The sequence below is a fragment of the Aquarana catesbeiana genome, linkage group LG02 (genome assembly GCF_042186555.1).
Source record: "Aquarana catesbeiana isolate 2022-GZ linkage group LG02, ASM4218655v1, whole genome shotgun sequence".
NCBI classification, from domain to species: Eukaryota; Metazoa; Chordata; class Amphibia; order Anura; family Ranidae; genus Aquarana; species Aquarana catesbeiana.
The window spans coordinates 187015711-187042040 of NC_133325.1; the positions used below are offsets into that span (position 1 = coordinate 187015711).

At 41.6% G+C, this 26330-nt stretch overlaps 1 protein-coding gene across 1 annotated transcript in view; it reads left to right on the plus strand.

Moving 5' to 3' along the window:
• LMBR1L (limb development membrane protein 1 like) overlaps positions 1-26330 on the plus strand; it is an 85251-nt gene that overhangs the window by 14239 nt on the left and 44682 nt on the right. Inside the window, exons 2-3 of the mRNA XM_073614045.1 lie at positions 11112-11196; positions 17970-18003. Of these exons, the coding sequence (XP_073470146.1) occupies positions 11112-11196; positions 17970-18003 (119 nt within the window). The remainder of the gene's footprint in view (positions 1-11111; positions 11197-17969; positions 18004-26330) is intronic.

Sequence of the window (26330 nt, forward strand, 5' to 3'; positions counted from 1 at the left end):
CTGTAAACATTGTAACGTTTTGTTCTTTAGATCAAAGGAATGAACTTTGGTCTGTAAATGAGGGAAGTTTAACCACTTAATGACTAAACCTTTTTCTGACACTTGTTGGTTTCCAGTTAAAATTGTTATTTTTTGCTAGAAAATAACTTAGAACCCTCAAACATTGTGTGTGTGTGGTGGTTTTTTTTTTTTTTTTAGCATAACTCTAGAGAATAAAATGGGGGTTGTTGCAATATTTTTGGAAAAAAAAAATACACTTGAATGAATTAAAAAAAAAAAAAAAAATCTAAACAGTAAAGTTAGCCCAATTTTTTTTGTATAATGTGAAAGATGTTAAGCCGCGAGAATCATGATCTTTATTCTAAGCAAAAAAATTGTGATTCTCATTTTGGCCAGAATCGTGCAGCTCTATAGTGGAGTGCTGCATACTAGGCAGTACAGTGGTTAGCACTTCGCCCAGTAGAGCTAGGGTCATTGGTTGGAATCCCGACCATGACACTACCTGCCTGGAGTTTGCATGTTCTCCCTGTGCCTGTGTGGGTTTCCTCCGTGTACTCTGGTTTCCTCCCACAATCCAAAGACATGCTGGTAGGTTAATTGGCTCCTGTCTAAATTGTCCCTAGTATGTATGAATGTGAGTTAGGGACCTTAGATTGTAAGCACCATGAGGGTAGAGACTGATGTGAATGTACAATACATATGTAAAGCGCTGCGTAAATTGGCGGCGCTATACAAGTACCTGTAATAAATAAAAATACTGTATAAACAGTTCATAAAGACCAAGGGTCTCCAAACATTTTTTTTTTTAAAAAACAAAAAGAGGCCAGTTTACTGTCTTTCAGAAAGAAAGGGGCCTGGACTGTGGCCATTGTGAGTAGAAATTGTCCTGGTATCGGTGGGAGTAAAGGGTGCTTCTTTGACATTAGAGGCAGGAGGAATAGTGACCCTTTGTTGGTGACAGTGTGAAGAATAGTGTCTAGGATCAGTGGAAGGAAAAGTGCCTCAAGGGTTGGATAAAAGCAAGAAAAGGACCACAGTTTCATAATTTCATTGGTGCACTTAGAATTCAGAAGCCCATTTATTGGTCAATCGCGCTTGAAGCATGTAGCATAGTTCTTGGCTAGGAAGATGTGGCTTCTAAAACTTTGCTGTCTTCCAGTTACATTCTACTCTGCATAAGGTAAATAAGAGGATACAAAACAAGGATGAAAGACTTACTAGGTGTAGACCTAGTCATTTGTGAAGACCAATCTGTTCTCTCCCAGTTTTATGACCACAGAGCAGCGGTGACACATGTTGCTGTGTGGGTTAACCATTGATGGCTGGTCAATGGGCAGTAAGGCTTGACCATATGTTATGCACTTTGGCATCCAGATGCCTAACTTTTTCAAACTAATTGTCCTATATTAATAGGTGATGTTTTATTTTGTATTTAACCCATGGTGATTTTTTTTCAGGGAAACCTTTGTAAACAGAAATAAGGGAACTGCCTTTGGTCTTTTTAGGTGGCTTCAGAACCTAGTAAGTCATTGACCTGGAACAAACATACAGCCAGTGAAGTCGAAAATGTCTAAACTCTCTAGGTCAGAGGCTAGCGTTTTTTTTTTTTTTTTTTTTGTTTTTTTTTTTTGTTTGTTTGTTGCTTATCTAAAATGCAGCCCATTGTAAATAATGTGCCTGTACACGTGCTGCATATTCTTTAGTAAAAAATAAATAGAAAAAAATGCATTGCAGGTCAGTATTTTGCACTGGTATGCGCATATGAGCATTAATATTAATGAATTTTCCCTAGGAATGTATTGTGTGCATATATGTGCAAAATAAACACCTCTAATTATGTAAAAAAGAAAAAGCAGCGTTTTTTTTTTTTTTTTTTTTTTTTTTAAACTTCAGTAACCCAAACAAGGTAGCAAAGCTGGGATTAGGAAGTCAGCCTTGTAGGCAAATCTTTGAAAAAAGTGTCAGCATTGACTGCTCTTTATTTGTATTTCCTCAGGACACCTGAACTTGTCATCTGCAAAAAATAGCATTTGGACAGTTCACTTATTACATAAAGTAACCCGTTTTTAGGGTCTGTCGGTGTCCAGATTAAAGTGACGCTAAATTATAATGCTGTTCTCCAAAAATCATCCATACACAGTCACTACATCCAATCAAAGGACAGAATTTACACAGGATCTCTCTGCTCTGAAAAGCAGGGGGCGGGGAGCAGAAGTTACATCAGTGAGGAGAGCTGATTGGAGGGAAAGGGACACACCCCCTTCACACAGCTCATAGGGACAGAGCTGAGCCTGTCAATCAGCTGGAGCTCCCTCCCCTGTCACTATTCTTCTCTTGGTGTCAGGAAAACTCATTCATATTTCATGCCAGAGTTTTACAGCAACTTTAAGAGGTTCTATAGAGAAACTTCAACTATTTCTTGCTTTTCAACTATTGTAGAAATAACACAGTAAGCTGTTAAAGCAGTATTAAAGAGGTTGTTCCCTGTTTACCTATAGGTAAGCCTTTATTCTAGGCTTACCTATCGGTACTGTAAATATGTCCTAAATGTGCTCTATTTAGGAGATTTCCTGTATACTGTGCGATGATGTAATCGGCGAATGCGCTCTGAAGAAAAGGCCAACCATGCCGTTTCTTCAGAAGACAGTGCCGTGACAGTGGGACCATGGAGAACAATGACAAATGCCCTCTAACAGGAGGTGGAGGCGGAGAGCACTAGAAGGCACTTTTTTTTTTTTTTCCCTTAAGAATTTTATAGTTGTGTAGTTATTGTTACGGTATAGAACAAAATAACTTCAGGCTGGGCCCAAACATGTTAAATAACTTTCTGCTGCAGCATCCAGTGGCAAGGCTCTCTCTAGATATTACACTCCATGCAGCAGGTGGGCTGATGTCTTCAAAAGTAGTATTGTTTCAGATAAAAAATGACCAATCCACAGATTACAAAACATTTGGCGTTTTATACATTTGGAAAAAGTGATATTAGTTAGCGCTGTGACTTTGTATATAACATGACTTGTGTGCTTTGATGGTGCATGTACACACATTGTATTTTCTGACCTCATGCAAACTTGTAATATGAACTGACACAAGGTGGAGAGATGACGGCAATACTTGAGGTAGAGCCAGTGTCCTGGAGTGTTTACCAAACTTTCAGAAGTACTTCTGATCTGTAGTCTTGTCTAACACTTATACTAACTATAAGAACTTCTTTATTCCCTGTGAACGGGGTGATATCATATGGATGTGGAAATATTGGTAGAAATGATTCCATGTTCAGCATTCTCTGCTAATCTTCAGTAATGTTTAGGTATCAAGTTCTGGTTCCAGCTGGGGGTTCTGCATGCTGAATAGCCAAATTCTCTGCATAACTTGTGAATGACATTGTTTTTTTTAGACGCTGCCAACCCCTCCCTGAACCCTTCAGTCACATATGTACTGCCAATATGTATATCTGCATGTTACTGCAAATGTTGTGTTACATTAGAAATGGCTGCTTTAGGTTTAGATTCCATAAAGTACCAGCTCTGTCATTTTGTATACCAGACGTGTACAGTCTCAGCAGGGAATTACTTGGCGTGACGAGGAAAAGATTCAATGGAGCGCAGACTGAATGCAGTGATAGAGACAGGAGCCGGGCGATTTCCAATTGGTCTGTGTGTTGCTGCATTGCTGTGCTTAGACAGCTAAAGGTCATAGAATTCCTAGGACTTTTCATCCTGTGCTTTCATCACCTGATATGTCCATGTCCCTGAGCAGTCTGCGACCAGCACTGAATTTCAATCGCTTTCTGCTGTCTGCGTATTACATGCTTGCTTAGCCAATGTCTGAGCAGCGCCTGCTTTTTGAACAAGGTGACCTTAAATCATTTTCTTAGAAGCAGCTCTTTGTTGCTCTGCATTTACACAGTATTTGACCTCTTTTCGGGTATAAGTTTACCTCTGCCTGCCCTGTTTGTATTATTCTTCGAGAGCTCTATTATTTACAGGGTGTTTGCAGCCTCAGGCAGACATTCTCTAATGTCACTGTCGCAGCACGTTTTCTTAGTGACAATAAAGCTTCCAACAATTCACCGTGAAAAAAAGGCGCTCCGGGCGAGCACGTTAGCCATCCATTCGCAGCATAGCCAGGGTTAAGGTGAAGGTGCTAGCACAGCTCATCTGCAGGTACACAATCAATAGAAATCCAGAAGCAGCACTTCACTTTTTATTGATCCGCCATGCAGAAGACCTCAGATAGTGTGGGGTACAGTAAAAGTTGCGCTTACTAATAACCTCTTGAGTTAAGCGTGACCTTGTCTGTGATGTCTTTCGTATGGAGGATCGATAAAGGTGAAGTGTTGCAGTGAATTCCAAATTTCTTTCGATTGTGACAAAGCTTCCTTTTTTTTTTTTTATTATGAATGCTGATGAAAATGCTTCATGTGATACCTGTTGCTGTGTACATCTTCCTCTTTCCACAAAGTTCATTGTCCCATCAGCACTGGCATCACTATCTGCTGCTTCGCTCTCCTTCTGCGGTGTCTTATGGTATCACCCTTGTGTCCATTCCCTGACATTACCTGAATCGGTGTACCTCCCCCCCTTCGTCTTCGTCATAGGTTGGACTTGTGTCTTTTTTCAACCTCACCTACTATGTAACTATGTCTTCCAGTGCATGTGCTCTTGTCTGTGCATGCCCACCTTGGTAGTTCAGGGAACCAGCACTCTGCATTGGAGAGTGAAGGTGTTTGGCCACACCGAACCATGTTATATTACATAATACTTGTAAGCAGTGAATTAAAAAGAAAGAAAAGCTGAGCATTTAGTACCATGTTAAGTTTGCGTTTTGTGTCCGATATGTTAAAGCGATTGTAAATTATTATTTTTTTTTAAATAGCATACCTGTCTATAGTTACTGCACAGAGTGGCCACGAACCTCCTCTTGGGTCCCTCGCCGGCGCTCCTGGCCTCTCCTCTGTCCAGTGGAAGTGGCTTTGCTGAATTTATTAGACAGACTGACACCGATTTAAGAAAATGCCTGTGAGCTCCCACATTCTGAACAAGCTGACCGTCGTCGGTACAGGTCAGGAGATTGCCGATTTGTCTAACTTGGACTACGGTTTCTATTTTAGACCATCGGCATTTCAGAATATGCATAATATAAAAGTGAACGTTATTTGTTATACTAATCATAGGCAAACTTTGCTTTTTAAGTGGAATTCCATGGGTGCACACATGCTTGCTTGCTCCCGAGCCCCACTGCTTCATCTATTGACAGACAGTGGGACTTGGGCATCCCTTTCCCTCATCACTGGCTTTGATTGACAGCACTGGGAGCTGCAGACATGCACAGTAGATCAAATGAGGGCTTGGGTAAGTAAGAAGGGGGGGGGCTGATGCCTTTTGAGACTTTAGAACCACTTTAATGTGTTCTTGCTAGATCACCAGTATGTTGCAGCAAAGTCCATTGACAGGGTGACCTACTGAAATGTCATACTCTTCATGAACTATCGGTTACATCATTTTCATTTAGTTCTGTTTTCTGTGCCATTGCTGGTAGGTTGGCATTAACAAAAATCAAGCACTTTTACACCATATTCTTTTGGTTTTAGCACAAAGTTATTTTTCTTTATGGTAGAATGACCTTTGTGTCTTGTTCTTGGGAATTCCAAGCAAACCGTCTACAGCTTTTAGTTATGGTGCCTGAAGCCACGGCTGCAGCATATTTTTGTCCATGGGAATGCATTACAGAAATCACAGCGCATGCTAATTCGCACACGTATGGATGTATTTTTCAAAACGTAAAATATTAGGTTACTCGTATAGGCATGCACATTTTCTGCATTGCATACCTATGGCAGAAATATGTAGCAGCTGTGGCTCCTGGAAAGAACTACACAGCTACATCCATATTTTGCTATTTACACCCATACACTGTAAAATACAGCTGTGTGCAAGATCCCTTAGTAAAAAAAGGCCAATTGTTCCACGCTTAGGAAAAAAAGGCAACTGCAGCCCCCCCAACAAAGAATATCACCTCAGTGAAGTTCAGACAAAAGAGGTCCTATTATGGGGGATTTGGCGCTGTTCAAAAAAGTGTTCAACAAATATTAAAACAATCAGTAAAATAAGTCAATAAATAGATAAGTACTCCAAGTGAAATGTACCCAAATACACTGATGTGCTATAAAGTGCAAAGTGCTAGAAAATATGTGATCTGAAATATATAAAATAAATACAATTCATGTGAAATAAATAGATAACTACCGGTGATATTAAAAACACCAAATAACATACTGTAAAAAAATCTTTCAAGTAAATCCACAACAAACCACAGTGAAAAAAATGGTAAAAAAATATAAAATGCGATATGAAAAATACTGTGTAAGAAATATAAAAAAAATCTGTGTGTCCTGGAAAAAATGAATACAGTCTGTGAAAAACTATTGTGTATCAATCCAGAAATAAAAAATCCACAAGTTCTTGATATTGTGGTTCATCAAGTGCTCCCTGCCTTCAACTGCAACCCCAGTCATGCCCTCACTCACCAGAGCGCCTAACCCCTGCAGGGGTAATAGGCGTGTAAGCTAGGATCCAGCAGTGATGTTTCTTGGTGGATAGTCCTTCACACGGGTGCCGTTTTCTTCCCCTTTTCTTATATACCACGGAGGTCCTCTTAATAATCCCCAACGATAGACATCCATATAATGTAGAAAAAAAGGAGCCTCATAGTGTGAATCCAAAAGCGAAATTTATTGTAAATACTAAAAACTGATTTAAAAACAGGAGCTGACAATGCTCCGCCGGCTGGCTAAAGCCGATTTCCGCAACAGCAGCGTGGTAGCGGTGTGCGTTCCACAGCCTGTCTACCAGAAACCGGAAGTTCAGAGAAAAAAACAGAAAAGACGTATGCGTACCACGTAGCCCCGCCTACTAAGATCCCTTACTATTTACCATTGTGAAACGCAAAGATCCTTCCTTGTTCAGAGCTGGCTATACATGCCATTATTTCTTTTGTTAAGCCTGTGGGCTGGACAAGCAAAAATCAGTCGACTCACCCATGTACACTAAACTACACTGATAAGGAATCTCCTCTGCCGACAGTTGTATACAACAGCTATGGTAACTGTGGGTTTCTTAATACCTGAACAGTGAGTGCACCTGATGGGATGCAGTCACTGTTCAGCCGGTTAAAGAGTAACTCCATTTTTTGTTGAGAGAGAGAGAGAAAAAAAGCATTCCCCTCTGGGTGATCTATTTTCTGTTGGTTGTCTGAAGAAATGGCAGTTTGTCTGTGTCCATGTGCATCTGTATGAGAGTGGCTTTATAATTGTCAATCAATTTGCACCCCTTCAGGGCTCTAATAAGGAAATTGGCAGGGTCTACATCCCTTTTTAGATGTGATTTCCCTTTGGGATTATTTAATCTAAAATGACATTTTTGTTGTAGAGGATGCCAAAATTCTGATTTAGTATTTTAGTGCAGACTTCTGCGAAAACATCAGTCAGCCAATCACTTGAGCAGGAGATTACATTTCTGGGGGGCATTCTGTACACCATCTGTGTACAGAGCACCTCCAGGTTGCCATATTGCATTTTACAGAAAATTACAGAACTGCAGATTTGAATAGCAAAGATCATTTTTAATTCAAATGTTTTTTATTTGTGTTTTAGACATACAAAAGTAAAGGGGGAAAAAAAAATGTATTTTTATATATTACTTTTCAATGAAGAACGACATTTTGTATAATAATCTTACTAAACAACCGTTCAAGTTTTCCAAAGAGACCAATTGAGCTCATGTTTAGCTACGTTTCTATCTTTATAAGCTAGTATTTTTTTTTCTAGCAAAGGTCATTTTTAATAACATTCAATTACAATATGACTTGAGTTGCAACTGAATATGCAATGATTTGTATTTTCTTTTGATAGCAGTTGACAGGTAGGTAGATTTGGGGACACAGTACAAACAGCTCATGAGATAGGTGGGTAATTTTAACTTGCTAAGCTCTACCAAATTTATCACTTTTGGTGTAGTTGAGCTTAAAGTGGAATTCCACTCAAAAAGCAAGGTTTGCCTATGATTAGTATGTAAAATAACTTTCACTTTTATATTATGCATATTCTGAAATGCTGATTGTCTAAATTAGAAACCGTAGTAGTCTTAGCTAGACAATCGGCAATCTCCTGATCTGTGCTGACAACGGTCAGCTTGTTGCAGAATGTGGCAGCTCACAGACAGGCACTTTCTTAAATCGTTGTCAGTCTCGGTCTAATAAGTTTAGCAAAGCTCCGAGTAGCCCCATCCCGCCTGACCATCAGCTCCGTATGTCACTTCTGGCAGTGACAAGTGGAGGACCCCCCCCCCCCCCCCTTCCCCAGGTAGAGGCTGAATCTCCCCAGCAGGGATCTAGAAATAAATGCCTGACAGGGGTTTCAACACTTTCCCCACACATCCAAAACTAAAACGAATTTTAGACTTTAAAATGTTTCTAGTTTGAACTTTTTTTTTCAGGCGTGTATCGTTGTCAGTTCTGTTCAGAGGGTAAAGATGACAGTTGTCTCATAGGATAATTTTAAAACTTATTCATGTACATGCCTGGCCAATATGGAGCCCAGCTTTAACCTAAACTTAACCTGCGCTTATTTGAGGATTTAAAACCTGCGTCTTTTTTTTTTTTTTTTTTTTTTTTTTGAACAGGCGTATTATATCATACGCCTGTTCAAAAAAAAAAAAAAAAAGACGCAGGTTTTGCTACTAGGAAATCAGTGATGCAACATAGATGATGTAATATTGCCAAATCTACAATCTACGTACAGCTTGCACACAGACAGAAATGCTGGTGATTTAATCACCCAGCTTTTCATAGGTCCATGAGTAAAAGTTCTGGATTTATTAGAGTACCCTAATTGCCATGCAGTAAGTGTTGTGACAGATTTAGATGCTGCTTTTGAAACCAGAGTACTGTGTGTACAGGAGTGAGTGATGAGTGCAATAGGGCATGGAAAAGTAGAAGTCTTTTAGCATGTTGGTAAATTATTGTTCCCTGACAATGGAAGCATAAGGGGAGGGGGGGGGGGGTAAAATCATATTTTATATTAAGTCTGAAAATGTGTTGCTGTGTTTTTGTTTGTGTTTTTTTCTGCTGAATAAAGGAAATCTGTACTGAGGAAGTATGGAGGCTGCCATTGCTGACCTCTCTGAAAATGCTAGTTGGCAGGCCGTTTTACTGAATTGGTGGCTTCATTTCTGGGCATTGCTTATGTTCTAATGAGCACGGCACTCTGGTTTCTATTGTATTGTAACTGTACTGTCTGCCTTCATTTTGTAAAGCATATGTCCTCTATTATTATGTCAGCTAGAGGGAGTTCATCCATTTTCCTATTCCCCCCCCTTCTCCTTTCATTGGCTGCTTGAATGCAGATGATCAGGCTAGGTGCACAGCGTGCCACTGGATGCCAGCTGCCAGGCCTCACAACATCAATAGTTGCTAGGACGCAGGTGGCTGGGCTGCACAGCATTATTGTTGCTTGTGTTGCAGACGTCCAATGCGATCTGCATAATGGAAAAGCATGACCCCGTGTGGCTTTGCCATCTGCATGCTAGCAACAGTTGACACTGTTCGGCCCAGTCATCTGCATCCTAATAACCAATGACATTGTGCGTTCTAGCTGTCTGCATCCTAGCAACCAACCGTTAAAAAGAGAGAGGTAGGGGAACTGACTGAAATATGCTGTAGCTGGACGGGGCGGAACGTTGTACTTAGCGGTACTCATTTAGAGCCCTGTTTTCAGTAACGTATGCTTGGAACACAGAGTACCTGCATTCTGGACATACGTCCCTGAATGCATACAGCATACAAGTAGCCTTTAAGAGAATCTTCCTTTAAAAAAAGGAGAAAAAAAAAAAAAAGCTGGTCTCAAACCTCTGATTAAAGCTGGGTTCCCCGCATCCAATACGCATGACAGGAGAGTATGACCAGCTCTCAGTGGAGCCGGTTTACACATCTCCAGGGTGGCCGTGGAGCGCACAGCAGAAGGGTCCTGTACATCTTTGACTCAGTTTCAGGTCTGACATCGGGCAAAAATTTGGACCTGAAACTGACACACCGGACCCCGCGCCGCACATAGTGTGAACCCAGCCTTAAGCTGCAAATTGTACGATTCATGGACCCACGGTCTAGTTCCAGCACAGGGACTTCACTTGTCATAAAAATTGTGTAGGTTTATTTTAGGTGCCCCAAAACTAGTATATATCTGGCAACTTCCATCAGAGGCTTCTGGTTATTTTGGTAATTTGCTTTTGAGAGGGATTTCCTTTAGGCCAGGGGTCTCCAGACTTTCTACACAATAGGCCAGTTTACGGTCCTTCAGATTTTAGGGGCTGGAATGGCCAATGGGGGTAGAAAATGCCCCCAATGTCAGCGGGAGTAAAAAAAATTACCTGTAGTGAGAGGCATAGTACCCCATTATTGGTATTAGTGGGAGGAATAGTGCCCCATCAGTGGAAAAGAAATGTCCCATTGCTGGTGTTGGTGAGAGGAATTGTTGCCCACTTTTGGTTTCAGTGGAAGGAATTGTGCCTTCTTGTTGGTGTCAGTGTGCAGAATAGTGCCCCAAAGACCGGATAAAGGCAAGAAAGGGGCCATATTTGGCCCATGGGACTCAGTTTTCAGATACTGCAGCAACAGCATATCTTTTAGCCAAGATGCCTACAATGCAGTTATCCATTAAGATTTGCTCTACTTTACACATCATTGCTGGTCAAATTGAAGTTTAATCCATTGTTTTTAATAAACCACATCCAGATTTACTGCCATCTGCACAGAAAATAGATTGTTTTGGATGTCTTTGTGGCATCTGTGTCCATGCATTTTTAGAATCTTGTGTCCCTTTTTATATTCGATTTACCTTCGATCCATCACATGTAGGTCCACAAAATGGACCTTGTGTGATCGAACCGCCCATGTGAAGGGGTCATAGTGATTCTCAGTGATGTGTTCCATCATCTGGCAGTCATTATGGTCTTGCGTTCTGTCTCTTCTGTAGTTTCCATATGTCTGTTATCTTTATTTTTCACTGATGTCCATTGAAGGAATGAAGTTCAGATTTTTTGTTCTTTTCTTGGCAGATCTGCTCGTTGCTTTTTGCTACACTCTACCTCCTCTCCTATATGGTCATCACCAAGTTCAAGAAACATGCTGATTTCACCACAGGTGAGTCATTAATTCAATTTGGCATTTCAAGATTCTAAAGGTCAAGTTACGTGATACACAGCTGCTACAGCATCTATGCTAGCATGCCTTCACAGTATTACAAGACAGAAGAATACAAACCGTGTAACGATAAACTGCGCTTGGTGCTTGTATACACAAGCTTTAAATATTAAGGGTCATATCACACCACCACCTGAAATACAATTGCACTTTACCTAATTGGAAGCAGGGACGGAGTGACATCTTGCTGGCTTGGCCACACTATAGAAAAAGATGAGCTGACACTGGCGAGTTAAGTGTCCGAATCACTAGTGTAATATGGCACCAAATCGGCTCAAGCAAGGCATCTTTGAAGCATGCATTGGCTCAAGGTTTGCAAAGCTTTGGTTTAACTTGGAGATCATTTGAACTGCCTTAAAAGGATTTAAAAAAGTTGGCCAAAGCTCTTGTGCCTTGTATTGCTTGGAGCTGTTCTAAGAGGTAAACATTGTTAAAGTGCTTCTAAAGGCTCTGTTTTTTACTTCAGCCTATGCATGAAGTTAAAAAAAAATCTTGAGTCCCATCTCGATCCAGCGATGTGTACGAGAGCAGCAGCTCTCCCAGGTTTCTTCCTCCTTCACTGTCTGAAACTGAAGCGGGGAGCCATTGGCTCCTGCTACTGCCAGTCACAGCCAGTGAGCCAATGAGGAGAGAGTGGGGCTGAGCCACACTCTGTGTGAATGGAAACACACAGCAGGAGTGAGCCTGCTCGGGTGCCTCCATAGCAAGCTGCTTGCTATGAGGGCACCTGGCAGGAGGCAGGGGTCAGGACCACCAGCAGAGGCTATAGCCGCTAACAATAATCGCTGTCATCTCCCAGAGGGGGAAGACCATTGCTGATTCCCCTGTCAGCACTGTCTGTGATGGAATCGTGGTAGCAGGAAACAAATCCGCACGGTCTATGGCCAAACTAAGTCACTTATGGAGTGTATTTTATTTATTTATTTTTTTTTATTTTAATTGGATGATTGAATCAAAGTGTAAGCCCAGTACACACGGGCCGAATGTTGGGCGGCATCGGCCGGTTCATCAGAGCTCTGACCGGAGTGTTCTGGTGGGGAGGTCGTCCCCCTGTCAGAACACAATAGAACAGCAGGGTAGATTGTTGTACTAACATTGGATTGTTAGTACAGTGGCTCCGTCCTGAGCTGTCAGTTTATTTTCGTTCAGCCTGCTGGGTTAAAAGAAAAAAACGAGTAGTGTGTACTTAAGCTCAAGGCTTAAGAAGGAACAGTAAAGCACAGCAACATTTTGTAGCATGGCAGAGCAGAAAGGAGCCTGTGCATGTTGAGGGAATATGGCTGACCCATGTATGTGCATACAAACATTAAAGGATACGCTCCCTTTCAAAAAAATCAATAAATGCGCATTTTTTTGCAGGTAAAAAATAATGGTGGCTGCTGTTTTCAAACAGTGACAGCTAGTATGGGGAACTTCTCCCCGTACTGCTGCCACGTGGGGGGAGGGGGGGGTTGGAGCAGCACTGGGAACATGTTACATGTTCCACACTTAAATCGGGGGGGGAACATGTAACATGTTCCCAAAGATGAACTTATCATATAATACACATTAATGAGTTATTGAGATTTACACCAAGCTGAAGACTTTGACCAGTGCATAGAAAAAGGAGAGCCTTCAGTTAAAAAGAAAAAGTAGCAAACCCGCTACAGTACACCAAGTAAAATATTGAAGAGAAACTCCAGCCAAAGTGTTAATGTTAGGTTTGGATAGAATGGAGAACCTTTTTCAGGTTGAGGCCTACTGGGTATACTGGGTGGTCTCACTTCCTGTCCCTGAAGAAGGAATTCCCTTGAAATGGAATGAAATCCCACCTTTTGCAGTTGTCCACTAGGACAGCTGATCCCATTTGGAGATTATCCCAAAACTCTGGTAACAACTAAAACTTTTAACTTGAATTTCTCAAAAAGGGGCACAGACAGAAAATGAAACCCAGCATGGGTTTGAACCCTTCCTCACTATCTCCAATACTAGAAAAAGGTGTTTAAGGCCTCTTTCACACGAACGATCCGTTCAAGTCCGCCTGTCCGTTTTTTAGGCGGACCTGAACGGACGCTCCATAGACCTCTATGGAGCGTCGGATGTCAGCAGTGACATGTCCGCTGACCTCCGACCCGCTCTGATCCGAAAAAGTGTAACGGAGGAAAAACCTACTTTTCCATCATCGGATCGGGTGACGACGGACTCTACGGTCCGTCTTCATCCGATCCCCCATAGGGGAGAGCGTCACTCTGACAGTTCCGTCGCTGCACAGTGTGCAGAGACAGACCTGTCATCTGCCCGCTCAGCGGGGATCGACGGAGCAATCCCCCGCTGAGCAGAGCGGGCTCTGTACACGGACACGTCCCTGTGAAAGAGCCCTAAGTTGGAGTTGGCTTTAAAGACTAAGTTCACTTAACAAAAAATAAATAAGAATTATATATACACTTGTTTGAAGGAATACAATTTGCCTTTTATTTTTTTCACACTCAGTAGCACTTGCAGTTCAATCATTCACAAATCTCTGAATGAATAACGTGGCTATGCGTGATGTTATACCCTGAATACAGATGTAACATGTTGCTAAAGTCGGCATTAGCCTTTAAATACACAATTCAGCGATTTTTAATAACAGAAGTTCTCCTTTTCATACAAAAGCCTGCGTAACAGGCCACAAACTTAAAAACTTCACTATACTTCCCTGGAAACTGTAATGCACGGCTAACCACATGACTGCTCTGACCAATGAGAAACTCTTTTGAGCAGCCTTTTCTTCCAGGAAGGTGTGCCAGAAGAAAAGAGCTTACTGGTAAGTGCATGACCATGCTGACCAGTGACCGCTAGCTGCTGCAAGCATTATGGTGCTACACACCTCCTGGAGCCCGTTACATTAGCTAGCTTAGGAAATGGCGTTTACAGCAGTGGAGACCAGGGACGGTGTTCTGAGTTTAACTTTTCATTTTTTCTGAAAAGGTGAACATATCCTTTTTAGTATTGTATATATTTAGGAATGTATTGTTGGCTCTGTCTTCATGTATCAGTATTCATGGATTCTATTCTGAGATTCATAAGCTGGACTACTTTGGCAGTATTGACTTTTCGTCCCATGGGGACAATAAAAAAATGTGCAAGCTTGCAGTTAAATTCTTGGGACGTGACTCTACATTGTCCCTGCTGTAAAAGCTTTTTGTAACAAATTCCTTTTTTTCCTACTGTCACACATCTACACTTTTTAAATGGCTAAGGGGTCTCATTTCAGTTCTGTTTGTGGGTGTAGGAAAAACATTATAAATGTTCTCCACACAATGTCATCATACTTTTATAGTTTTATGTTGTTGGTGTTGACCTAATAATATTTTAATGCAGATTATTAGTTCACAAGCACAAGAAACTTTTTAGTTCCTGTGCATTGTTTGATTATTGAGCTGGAAAAAAAAGATCTAAAATAAAGTCACCGCTGCAGACCTCACATGTTTGCTCCTTTTCAGTGCATCTAAACCCAAAAACAAAATGGTTAAGGCGCCTTTCACACAGACGGCTATTCTGCCGCAGTTATAAGCATGTTTTTTTTTTTCTGTGAAATTCAAGACTCCAGGCACTGCGATCAGCTGCATTTGTACAGTGTGATTAGCTGCGGTTGCGTTTAGCTGCAGTTTGCCATTTCCATAGCAACCCGACAGGGTACCGACTTGGATCCCCGCCAATGCCCGGCACTGTTTGGTATGAATCTTGAGGGGGAACTCCACGCCAAATTTTAAATAAAAAACCGGCATGGGTTCCCCCTTCAGGGGCATACCAGGCCCTTGGGTCTGGTATGCATTTTAAGGGGAACCCCCTACACCGAAAAAAATGTGTTGGGTCCCCCCCAAAATCCATACCAGACCCCGGTCCGAGCACGCAGCCCAGCCGGTCAGGAAAGGGGATGGGGACGAGCAAGCGCCCCCCCCCCCCCCCCTCCTGAACCGTTCCAGACCGTACCTGCGGCCCCCCTACCCCAAAGCACCTTGTCCGCATGTTGATGAGGACAAGGGCCTCTTCCCGACAACCCTGGCTGTTGGTTGTCGGGGTCTGCGGGCGGGGGGCTTATCGGAATCCGGGAGCCCCGTTTAATAAGGGGGTCCCCAGATCCCAGCCCTTCACCCTATGTGAATGAGTATGGGGTACATGGTACCCCTACCCATTCACCTAGGGAAAAAGTGTCAATAAAAAAAACACACTGCACAGGTTTTTAAAGTAATTTATTAGACAGCTCCGGGTCTTCTGCCGGGCTCTTCCGCTATCTTCTGCTCTTTTGCTAGCGGTGGCCCGGACTTCTGCCTTCTGCCCTCTTCTCTTCTTCCAATGTTGACATGACGCTCTCTCCGGCTGGAATGCTCTCTGAGCGCTCCGATGTGACTTATATAGGCTGTGACCCCACCCTCTTATGCCGTCACAGTCCCTGGGCATGCTGGGACTGTGACGTTTTAGGGGGTGTGGTCACCGGGTCATGTTGACCACGCCCCCTAAAACGTCAGTCCCAGCATGCCCAGGGACTGTGATGGCATAAGGGGGCGGGGTCACTGCCTACATAAGTCACATCGGAGCGCTCAGAGAGCATTCCAGCCGGAGAGAGCACCGTGTCAACATTGAGAGAAGAGGGAAGTAAGCAGAAGGCATTTTGATTTTGGTAAGTCATTACATAAAAGTAAGAGTACGTAAGGTAGAATGCATCACCCATCAGCTTTGTTGCTGGGTCATAGTGAATAAAGAGGCATTATTGATCCTGAATACTGTTTTGATATCAGCATGCATCTTTTGAAAGCTCTGACAGGTTCAGTTGAATACTGTATATAAGACTGCAGTTATAAAAATCGGCAGATTACTTACGAATACTTCTTTTCTGTCTATGCAGAGGGTTGTTAGTAATATGTCCATTGGGCAATGGCTTAGTGATTAACACTCCTGGCTTGCAGCACTAGGGTCATCGGTTCAAGCCCCAACCATGGCACTACCTGCATGGAGTTTGTTTGTTCTCCTTGTGCGGGTTTCCTCCGGGTACTCTGCTTTCCTCCCACACTCAAAAGACATGCTGGTAGGTTAATTGGCTTCTGTAATGAAATAAATGTCTGTACTTGAGCTAACATCCTGCCACTGTCCTCATCTTGGAGCACTACTGAATTCCAATATATATTCCATCTTTTTGTGATCTAAAGGTGCCCATAGATATGAAAATCACTGCATGATCTGAACAAACTCACTTTAATCAGGTAGTGAACACCAACTGTCTATGGTGCTTTTATCATGTTTGCTGTCTCCATAATTAAGGGTTATTTGTATTCAAGGATCAGATAAATTCATGAGCCTGTCACTGTGATCAAACAGGGGAACTCGGATAACTTGAAGGGTCTCCTTCCCCCATTGGCATACTGTGTGCTCCACTTGGAACAGAGTTTTTACAGACCCCGGCTCAGAGTTTCTATTTATAATTTGGTATTGGGTAAGATATGTCAGACTTGCTTTCTGTACTTGGATACTTCTGTGTACATGGGCTCAGTTATTTGTAGTCACTAAGAGGCAATACTCTAGCATTATTTTTTTCTGTCTTTTTTACAGCTGCAGCTAAATAAACCACAGTTATTTATCTTTCAGATAGGCGTTTTATGTGGCACCAGGTTTTGGCTTCTGCTTTGAAATTTTTTTTTTTTTATATATTTTTATTAGCATTAGGACTGTGGGTTTGGATGTTTAGTTGATGGTTATTATGAGTATATATGGATCATTTATGCACACAGCTAAAGTGACAAACCCTAAACCCAGAGGGGCTTTGCAATTACCTAGCAAAATAATCCACATTTGTTAAAGCTGAATTCTTTGGTTCAGCTTGAATCAATGTAAGGACTTCCTGTCCCATAGCCAAAACGGGAAGTGGGAAGAAATCCCCTCAAAGTGAGGAAATCCCTGGTTGTCACCAGAGATGGTGTCCCCTTTGGAAGATTAATGTTCTGGTGACAACCCAACATTTGGGTTTTTCTTTCACTTTAAGCAATAATATGCAGGACAAATAGGGTAAATCTCCTTAGCGAGACACAGGCAACAATAAAAACCTGATGTGACAGCAAATGAAAATCGATGCTCCAGGCACAATGAATAGTGCAATACTCCTCACACTGGTGCAAGCCCCGGCCCGCCTGCTGTTGAAGACTGAATGAAGGAGGAAATTGGCTGCACACAGAAGTGATAGAAGTCCATTTAATAAATATTCCATGCAAACAATGACGCACACCATGGTTGCAGAGGCCGTAACAGAGGTGGACTAGTTTCGCACAGCTACACTGTGCTTACTTATGAGCCAATTTCTTCCTTCATTTAACAATAAAAACCTGATGGGTATTCTAATCCCTCTCTGCTTTATGCAAAACGAAGGCCCCTTTCGCACATGCGGATCATTCATTTTATCAGTTCAGTAAAGTTTTTCAAAGAAAAAACGGATCAAGTTCTTCTCCTCCTCCTCCTCCTCCCTCCCTCCCTCTCTCCCTCCCTCCCTCTCTCCCTCCCTCCCTCTCTCCCTCCCTCCCTCTCTCCCTCCCTCCCTCTCTCCCTCCTCCCTCCCTCCTCCCTCCTCCCTCCTCCCTCCTCCTCCCTCCTCCTCCTGATTCCTGAGGTCGATATACCGTTTAGTGTTCTGTGTATTGGCTTGACATATAATTTTATTATATAAGTCATCTGACAATAATATGATTTTTATTTGCTTCTTGCAGTTGACCTTGAAGATGCAGCTGTTAACCGAATTGCGTAAGTGCTTTTCTTTTCTTTGACTTTTGGGGAACTAAGATGTCAAGCTGTAAAAATCAGAAAAATGTTTTTCTTTATCGTACATCACGGGACACAGAGCAGCTATAGTAATTACTATCTGGGTTATACGCCACCTATAGGTGAATGGACACTGGTACACCCAAAAGACAGGAAGTCCCCCCCCCTCTATATAACCCCTCCTATACAGGAAGTACCTCAGTCTTTTCTCCAGTGTCTGTAAGGTGGTAGTCACTGATGTGATGCATGTGCTCCTGGAGCATACTTGGAGGTCTGGACGGTTCTATTAAGAATTGTGGACTTCAATCGGATTCATTCGAAAAAGCTGTCAGCCAAAATGGAGGGTACCTGAGCCTCATTGGAAGGAGAGAAGATTCCTCGAGGTTTGCCTGTAATGCAGCCTTACGGAGCTGGACCCTGCGTAATGGAACTCTGTTCAGTGTTTGTTCTGACCAAGGTGCTTTCCTGTAGGGTGCTATACAGGTCCAGGCGAGTGGACCCCAGATTAAGGGGGGACCGAGTCCCTGAAGGTCTTTTTATGACAAAGCTCGCCGCGATGGGTGAAGACTGGACTCATGCTATGTTCAGAGTCCTGCAACATGAATGGTAAGTCTGCATTAGTTTGCAGTTTCTCTTTTTTTGAAAAAAGAGTTCTGCCTGTCTTCTCCCGGTGGCCACTGGGAGCAGTGTGCTGTTTAATCATGCTATGTACTCTACTCTTACTCATGTGGACTGCTGTTTCTCCTCCAGCCAGTATGGCCTATTTTTATACAGGCAGGAAGGGCAGCCATGCCATGTGGCAGCAGGTTCAGTAGGCCTCTGGAGACATAGCAGCAGCCCATGGATACTAACAAAGTGTGACTACTTACTATGGGAGAACTGTGTGAAGACAAGTCTTGATTATATGCTGCATATTTTCTGCTTATCCCCAGGGGACTGTACAACCATAAGTTGATACACCCCTGGATGGTTAGCGGTTCACTTTAAAGTGTTGTTGACTGCTCTTTAGGCAGGTGCAGCGTAGTATACATGTTTGCAAACTTGTTGCTTAAAAGCATATTTAAATATACACGTTTGGAAAAACATGAGCATGGGTGCATTTTAAAGAGTTGTATCTCCAGTGTAGTGCATATGTGCTTGGCTATATCCTGCAGTACTAGTATGGGGCCAACTACAGTTAAGCAGGTGCTTGCTTGCAAACTAGCTGAAGCGCATGGTTGCTGAAACACACGGTTGCTGAAGATGCATGTTTATACATATTTGCATACATATACATAATTATATGTGTTTGCATGAAGATACATGATCATGGTTGCACAAGGATGCATGGTTATGCATGATTGCATAAAGATGCATGATTGCATAAAAATGCAGGTTTGTATAAATAGACATGGTTATACGTGATCACATAAAGATGCGTGATTGCATAAAGATACATGTTTGCTTGGATATACATGGTTGCATAAAGATACGTCTAGACATGTTTGTATAAATAGACATGGTTATTCATGGTCGCATTAAGATACTTGATCGCATAAAGATGCAGGTTTATACATGTTTGCTTAAATATACATAGCTATACATGATCGCATAAGGATACATAATCGCATAAAGATGCATGTTTATTCATGTCTGCATAGATACATGTTGCATAAACACATGCTTGCTTATTGCGAAAATGCTTGTTTCCATGGGCACATGTTGCATGAATGCGTGTGTACAGCGCATGCTTTCATATTTTGCCTTAATGCATAGTTGCGTAAGCACATGCTTCCATAGATGCATATTGCTTAAACACATGCTGGCATGTTTTCATTTGTACTGCATACATAATGTTTATTTACATTAAGCTGTATACATATGTACTTGTTTTCCTGGGACTACATACATATGTGCTTATTTGCATAGGACTACATGCATATGGGCTTATTTGACTGGGTGCTTGTTTGCCAAGGGGTACATGCGTGTGTGCTTATTGACCTTGTACTGCATACATGCATGAATGGCAAGAATACTTGTATACCTGCATGTTTGCATACCTAAGGGGTTGCATAGAGGTAAACAAACATTGTTTTAGGCCTGCATCCTGGGAGGACTGTATATTGGGTCCCCCAGTCCAGCGGGACCTGATGGTCTTGAGTTCTGTATCTTAGCACTGTTGAGCCCCTGAAAGCCGGCTTCGGGGAACTTCAAATAAATAAATAAATAAATATATATATATATATATATATATATATATATATATATATATATATAATTTGTATTTGTCCCGCCTGTCAGGCCATTCTTGTGTCCTTGGGACTTTAATTGATCTTGACTGTCCTTTTGCAGAGGCTACTTTTTGAACCAATCGGGGGATTCTGTTGGTCCTTTTATCTCAGAAGGTGGCTTCTTTGGTTGCTATCACTTCACGAAGTGGAGTGTCAGAGTTGGCAGCTCTTTCATGTAAGGAGCCATTCTTGGTCTTGCATGGGCAGGCGGCAGGGCAGGCGGCATCCAGGTCAAATATTTAGCAGTGGATCTGCCAGTTTATCATTGATGGCTGGTGATGGATGGTTTAAATGGCAAAGAAAATCATTTTTTTTCTGTGGAGAGAGATTCTCTACCAGGTGTGGGAGTATCTTGGGCCATCCATCATCGGGTGTCAGTGGCCCAGGTGTACAAGACCATTATTTGGTCTTTGTTTTATACATCTACAGGGTTTTTACCAGGTTGATGTCAATCACGTAGAATATGCTACCTTTGGCCTCAGCGAATTACAAATAGCAAAGTAGGTCCTTCTTTGGTGGCAGTTTCTATGATGGTGTCTCCCTCCCCTCGGGCATTGCTTTGGGACATCCCAGATAGTAATTACTATAGATGATCTGTGTCCCGTGATGTAAGATAAAGAAAATTTGGATTTTTCCTACAGCTTACCTGAAAAAAACTTTTCTTGGAGTACATCATGTGACACAGAGGCCCCTCCCCTCTTTTGGGAATTGCCACAAAACTGAGGTACTGCCTATAGAGGGGGGACTTCCTGTCTTATAGTAATTTACTATAGCTGCTCTGTGTCCCGTGATGTACTCCAAGAAAAGGATTTTACAGGTAAGCTGAAGGAAAAAATCCTATTTTGTTGAATCTTTAAAGCACCTTCTCGGCAGCTGTGTGATGCTACAACTCTGGTCAAATATTTACTTGTCTGCTTTAGTGTGCTTTACTATATGTCTGACCTTTTTTAATGAAGTGTCTGTATCTTGTATATTTATTTTGGCAGATGTATATACATTAATAACTTGTATTGCACTCTATGTCAACATTGTCAAAGACTTTTATGGGCTTTTGGAGCATCTAAAATGTGTTATATTGCACAATGTACTTATCACAACTCACAAGGATCATGTGTGCTTCACATTTTTAAGTGCAACTCCGGTCATTTTTTTTTTTTTTTTTTTTCTAGGGCTTGAAAACAGTGAGGAAGGAGCTAGAACTTCAGTAATGTTTTATCAAAGTACAGACTTTGGGCTGGAGGAAGTATCAATGGACTGCAAGCATGGTGGAGTTGTCACACTTGGCTCCATTGAGAACTACAAGTCTCTCTGCAATGGCAGATGAGACTTGTGGTCCCTCCATTCCCAAATCTCTGGGTATGGATAATACAACTGTTCAGACAGTCATGTCAAAGTGACAAAAAGGCAGGAGCCTGCGGGGAGAAGAACCCCTGGATTCAGTAGGGATGAAGGATATTGGGGGAGGGGGAGAGAAATGTTTGAGGGTGGTAGTCCAAGAAAGATCTGGGTGAACAGATATGAAAATTTCACTTTTCTCGTCTAAAGTTGTCCTACCTCCTGAGTCCCCTTTTGTTCTTTTAATGTGATGTGTGCTCATCTGTGTAGGAGATGTTTAGGATGGAACAGTGTAAAACTCTACTTCATCTGTTGAATATATTTGGATCTACTGTGTACTTTGATACTTTTGTCTTCACTGAACACAATACTTTATCATATTCTAGTTTTAACTGCTCAAGTTTGTGACCAGTTTTTATTCAAGAATAAGTGTTTTTTCATAGCATAAAGTCCTATATGCCCTCTACTTGTTCCCTGCATATGAGTAGAAGGCCCCACCAGAATCTGTGGCATGCACTTTATCTGGGAAGTGCTGCTCAAAATTGTCAGTACCACTCGGTTCAACAAATTTAAATGAAAAATTGAGCTGGGTGTGAAGCTTTTGGCCAGACTGGATACAATCACTATTTGGGTAATCTGACAGCTATGAGTGCCTTGGCTGCTTAAATGCAATGGCTGTCAGTGGGAGTCTATCCACAGGTTGAAGGAGAGACATCTATGTGTGTATGGCTAGCCTCAGAAGGTAATGAACTGACCATCTCCCATTGTATTCCATGATAGATAGCCAGATCTATCTTCCAATTATGAGCAATGTTATCTATGCCCATTATGCTGCTGAGATCTGGAGGGGGGCACCAAGTCAGGTCAGGGGCCTGATAAATGACAGTATATTTAACGGCAGCAGTATTTGCTTACTTAGCACCTACATCTGTTTGACCTAACGCTTTTTTTTAGCTGATCTAAGATTTTACTTTAGCTGTTACTGAACTGTGTACCTTCTGAGTACAATTTCTGTGAGTAATGGCTGGACATTGCTTAGATAAGAGTTGCCTTATCATACTTGTTGATGCTTTCCTATGTGCCTGGCCTTTGCCCTGCCACGCTGTCCTAGGAATATAACCTGAGTACATGTCTACTGTTTTAGACTTTCAACTTGCTACTGTGGCATTTTTTAAAGCTTCATTTAACTGCTACGCTACATCAGTAAACAATGTTCTCCTACACGGCATTGTATGTTTTTACTAGTGTACTTTTATAGCGTACATTTGTTTTAATTTATTTGCTAAATCAAGACCGTGACATAGCTGAGTTGGTAGACTGTTTGTTTTTTTTTTTTGTTTTTTGCGTTGGTTGGGGAGTCCTCTTTCCCAAGTACCTAGAGGTAGTAAAGTAGAGAAGGTTACATGGATTGACTGTCTTCAGAGCTCTTGGTCTCCTGTGATCCATGACCGTCTCTCATCCTGTAATGTCTTGATCTCTCAAGCAGGAACTTTTCTACATTTACATCCATGCCTCTTGAGAGTTTGCGTTCTCTTTGAAATGTGATCGCATCCTTTGTCTGCTAATCTTTGTACAATGAAACTGAAGTCATCAGTGGGACTTTAAATGGGGTAGTCTACCAGGATGGAAATTTAGAAATTTAGATTAATTTATGCCAAATATGTGCTTGATAAATGCCAAATCAGGTTTAGTGGCAGTGCTATAGTTTTGTGCGATGTTGCATTAATAGCTAGATATGTCTCCAAAGCTAATTGGGGTAGGGCGGGTACTTTTTGGAAAAAAAATGTATAAAATATATATTTTTTAATTATGCCTAAAAAGTCCATCCATTCTTCATTTATTGATCTTTCGTGATATCTTTCTGAGTGGGTTTTATACAAGACAATGATGCCCCATTTTAAAGAGGTTTGTAAATCGCAGAAAGAAAAATTCAAAAAACCCTGCAAGACAAAGGCATAATGAGCCTGCATCGCAGACGAGCTCATTATGAAATGCTTACCTTAGAACGATGTCCGCACTCCGCTCCCATGGCCGCATCTTTCTCGGAGTTACTTCCGGGTTCGCGGGCTCCTGTGCTGTGATTGGCCGGAGCAACGATGACGTCAGTCCTGCGTATTGCAAGGGTGCCACCGGTCATGGTATGGGTCCTGAAGAAACAACATGAGCGGGGGCCGTTCCTTCAGTGCGCATGCACTGATGATGGCGTATCTAGTAAATATCTCCTAAACTGTGCAAGTTTAGGAGAAATTTACAGTACCTACAGGTAAGTTTTTTTTTTTTTTTTTTTTTTTTTTTTTTTTAACTATAGGCTTACCTGTAGGTACAATTAAAGAGGAAGACTTTACTTCCTTAATTACTTCCTCTTAAGTGTACATTGATTTAGTTAATTTTTTAATAGCAAGAAAGGATTGGAACCTCCTGTTAGTTTTTTTTTTTTTTATGTGCTCTTTTGCTCCAGTAGAAGAACTCCCTTCACTGCATCAGTGACAACCTTGTGACATCAGGACAAAAAGAGGGTAATGGGTGTCACGAGGGGAGGAGGTCTCTCAGAGCTGAAAACCTGTATGAGGATCTCCTCCCACCCTTCCTCAATTTTCCAAAAAAAAAAAAAAAAAAAAAAAGGTGTTTTTATTCTTTTGTTTCTTATCAGTTCCTGCCATCCCTTTTCTGTTATTGGGATAGAAAATTATTGTGAATTCTGCCCAACATGCACAATAAATACCTGACTGTGGTTCTAACACTTAAAAATAAAAACTGCTAATCTGCTTCTCCCCCACCTCCTCTAACACATTTTGTGTTTTTGAGAATGTGTTTTCTCCCAGGTACCCTCTCCCACTTCACTTCTGCAATTCTTGCATAGATGAGAATTGGGTAAGCTTAGCCTTCCCACCCACAACCTCCTGGGACACTTTACATGTCTGAGGAGGCTTTGGGACCAATCCGACAATTCAGCATGATCTTGCCTATGTGCAGTGGTGAGGTGCCTGTGAAAGAGCAGGAAGCCACACTAATATATTAATATATATATATATATATATATATATATATATATATATATATATATATATATATATATATATATATAATAATTTTTTTTTTTTTTTTTTTTTTTTTAAACAAGTTACAAGGAGTTACTCTTTAAGTGCTGCAGTGTGTGTATGTATTTACATTTTTTTTTTTTTTTTTTTTATATGGAAGGCAAAAGTTGTACTACACAAATAGAATGTGTATGGATTCTTTTACTAAGGATATTGTTTTGGTCTCACTTTAAAGTTCAGAGACAGGATCTGCTGTTAATATTTCTGAGACCGAAATCTGGGACAGATGCTGTTTTAGTTTTTCATTTGGGGAAAGAATAGAACAGCTATTAGGATGCTGTTCTGGTAATCTAGTTAAATATGTAGTCTGGGCCCTGGAAAATTTAGTATTTTAAATTTAGATTTAATGTGGCAAAAGCAAGAAATGTCTCGGGAAAAGGAAAATAGGCCAACATTCTATATAAATTGAGGTCCTGAATCTTTTTCAATATACTCTGTATAAGTAACACATTTCTGATTGCTTGAGTTTTATTATGATACTTGATCGTAAGTCTGAAGGCAGACAAGAATTCTTTGCCTGCTGCTGCCTCACTCAGCAGGTAACAGAGTGGAGAACTTATGTGGTTGCCGGTTCATTACTTGGGGATCTGCAATGCAAAACATAACTTGGTCACTTGATAGACCAGGTCTCCACTCTTCTTTCTTCTTCTCTCCAGTGTGTAAGGGTACTTGCAGAGCCCATGTCACTTCCTAGTGACATGGATGCTAACAGCTGTCAAGTGTCCATCAAAGGCTTATCACTGGGGTTCCTAGTATTTAATGGTTTGTATACATTTTGTTGTAAATTATCTAGACCCTCCAAGGGGACCCGTTATGTTCTAAATCGCTTTGCAGTGAAACAAAACTTTCATCCTTCAGATGGCATACCTTTAGGCCAACAGTGACTTAAACAATACCAGTCCAAAAAAATTCCACGCTGTCTAATAGCCATCATACTGGATATACTCCATAATGGATGAATCCCTTAGTAGATGAAAGACGTCAGATGTCTGGGCCTTCCCTGCCCTTTTCACAGCAATACTGTAGTCAAAGAAGGGAGGCGTGTGAAAAGGTCATTCATATACTTACCCTGCCCCTCTTGGGCAGGCATACTGTTAGTCGCAATGCATTAGGGTATTGGGTCTCAAACTTTTTGAGACCGGAACCCAGTAAATTTTCTCAAAGCATGCCATGCCCTTAGCTGTAAAGAATAAAGTTGAAAGGCTCTGTAGGGAATGAGGGGACTGTGGGACACTGTTGGAGGTTTGGGGAACTATGGTAAGCTGGGAGGCGCTCTTGGCGGCAGGGCGACACTTTGGGAAGTTGTGGAGGCTTTAGGGCCGAGTACACAATGGGAGGTTGTAGGGGCAATATGGAAGTTAAGATCTGCAAATCCAACCCTTCCCCTTCCTAGCCAAAACCTAAAAAATGCATGGATTGTTTGGAGATGGCCAAAAAAAACTACCTCCCTCGAAGCTATACTTGAGGGAGAATTTTACCCTGTTGACATGAAATCTTTTTTGTAGGATTTATTTTCCAGAAACAAGCCTATGATGAAGATTTTTATAAGCAGGGTGTATCAAGCATCTGCCTGCCATCTGCAAAGGCACGTTCAGTGCTGTGTGAT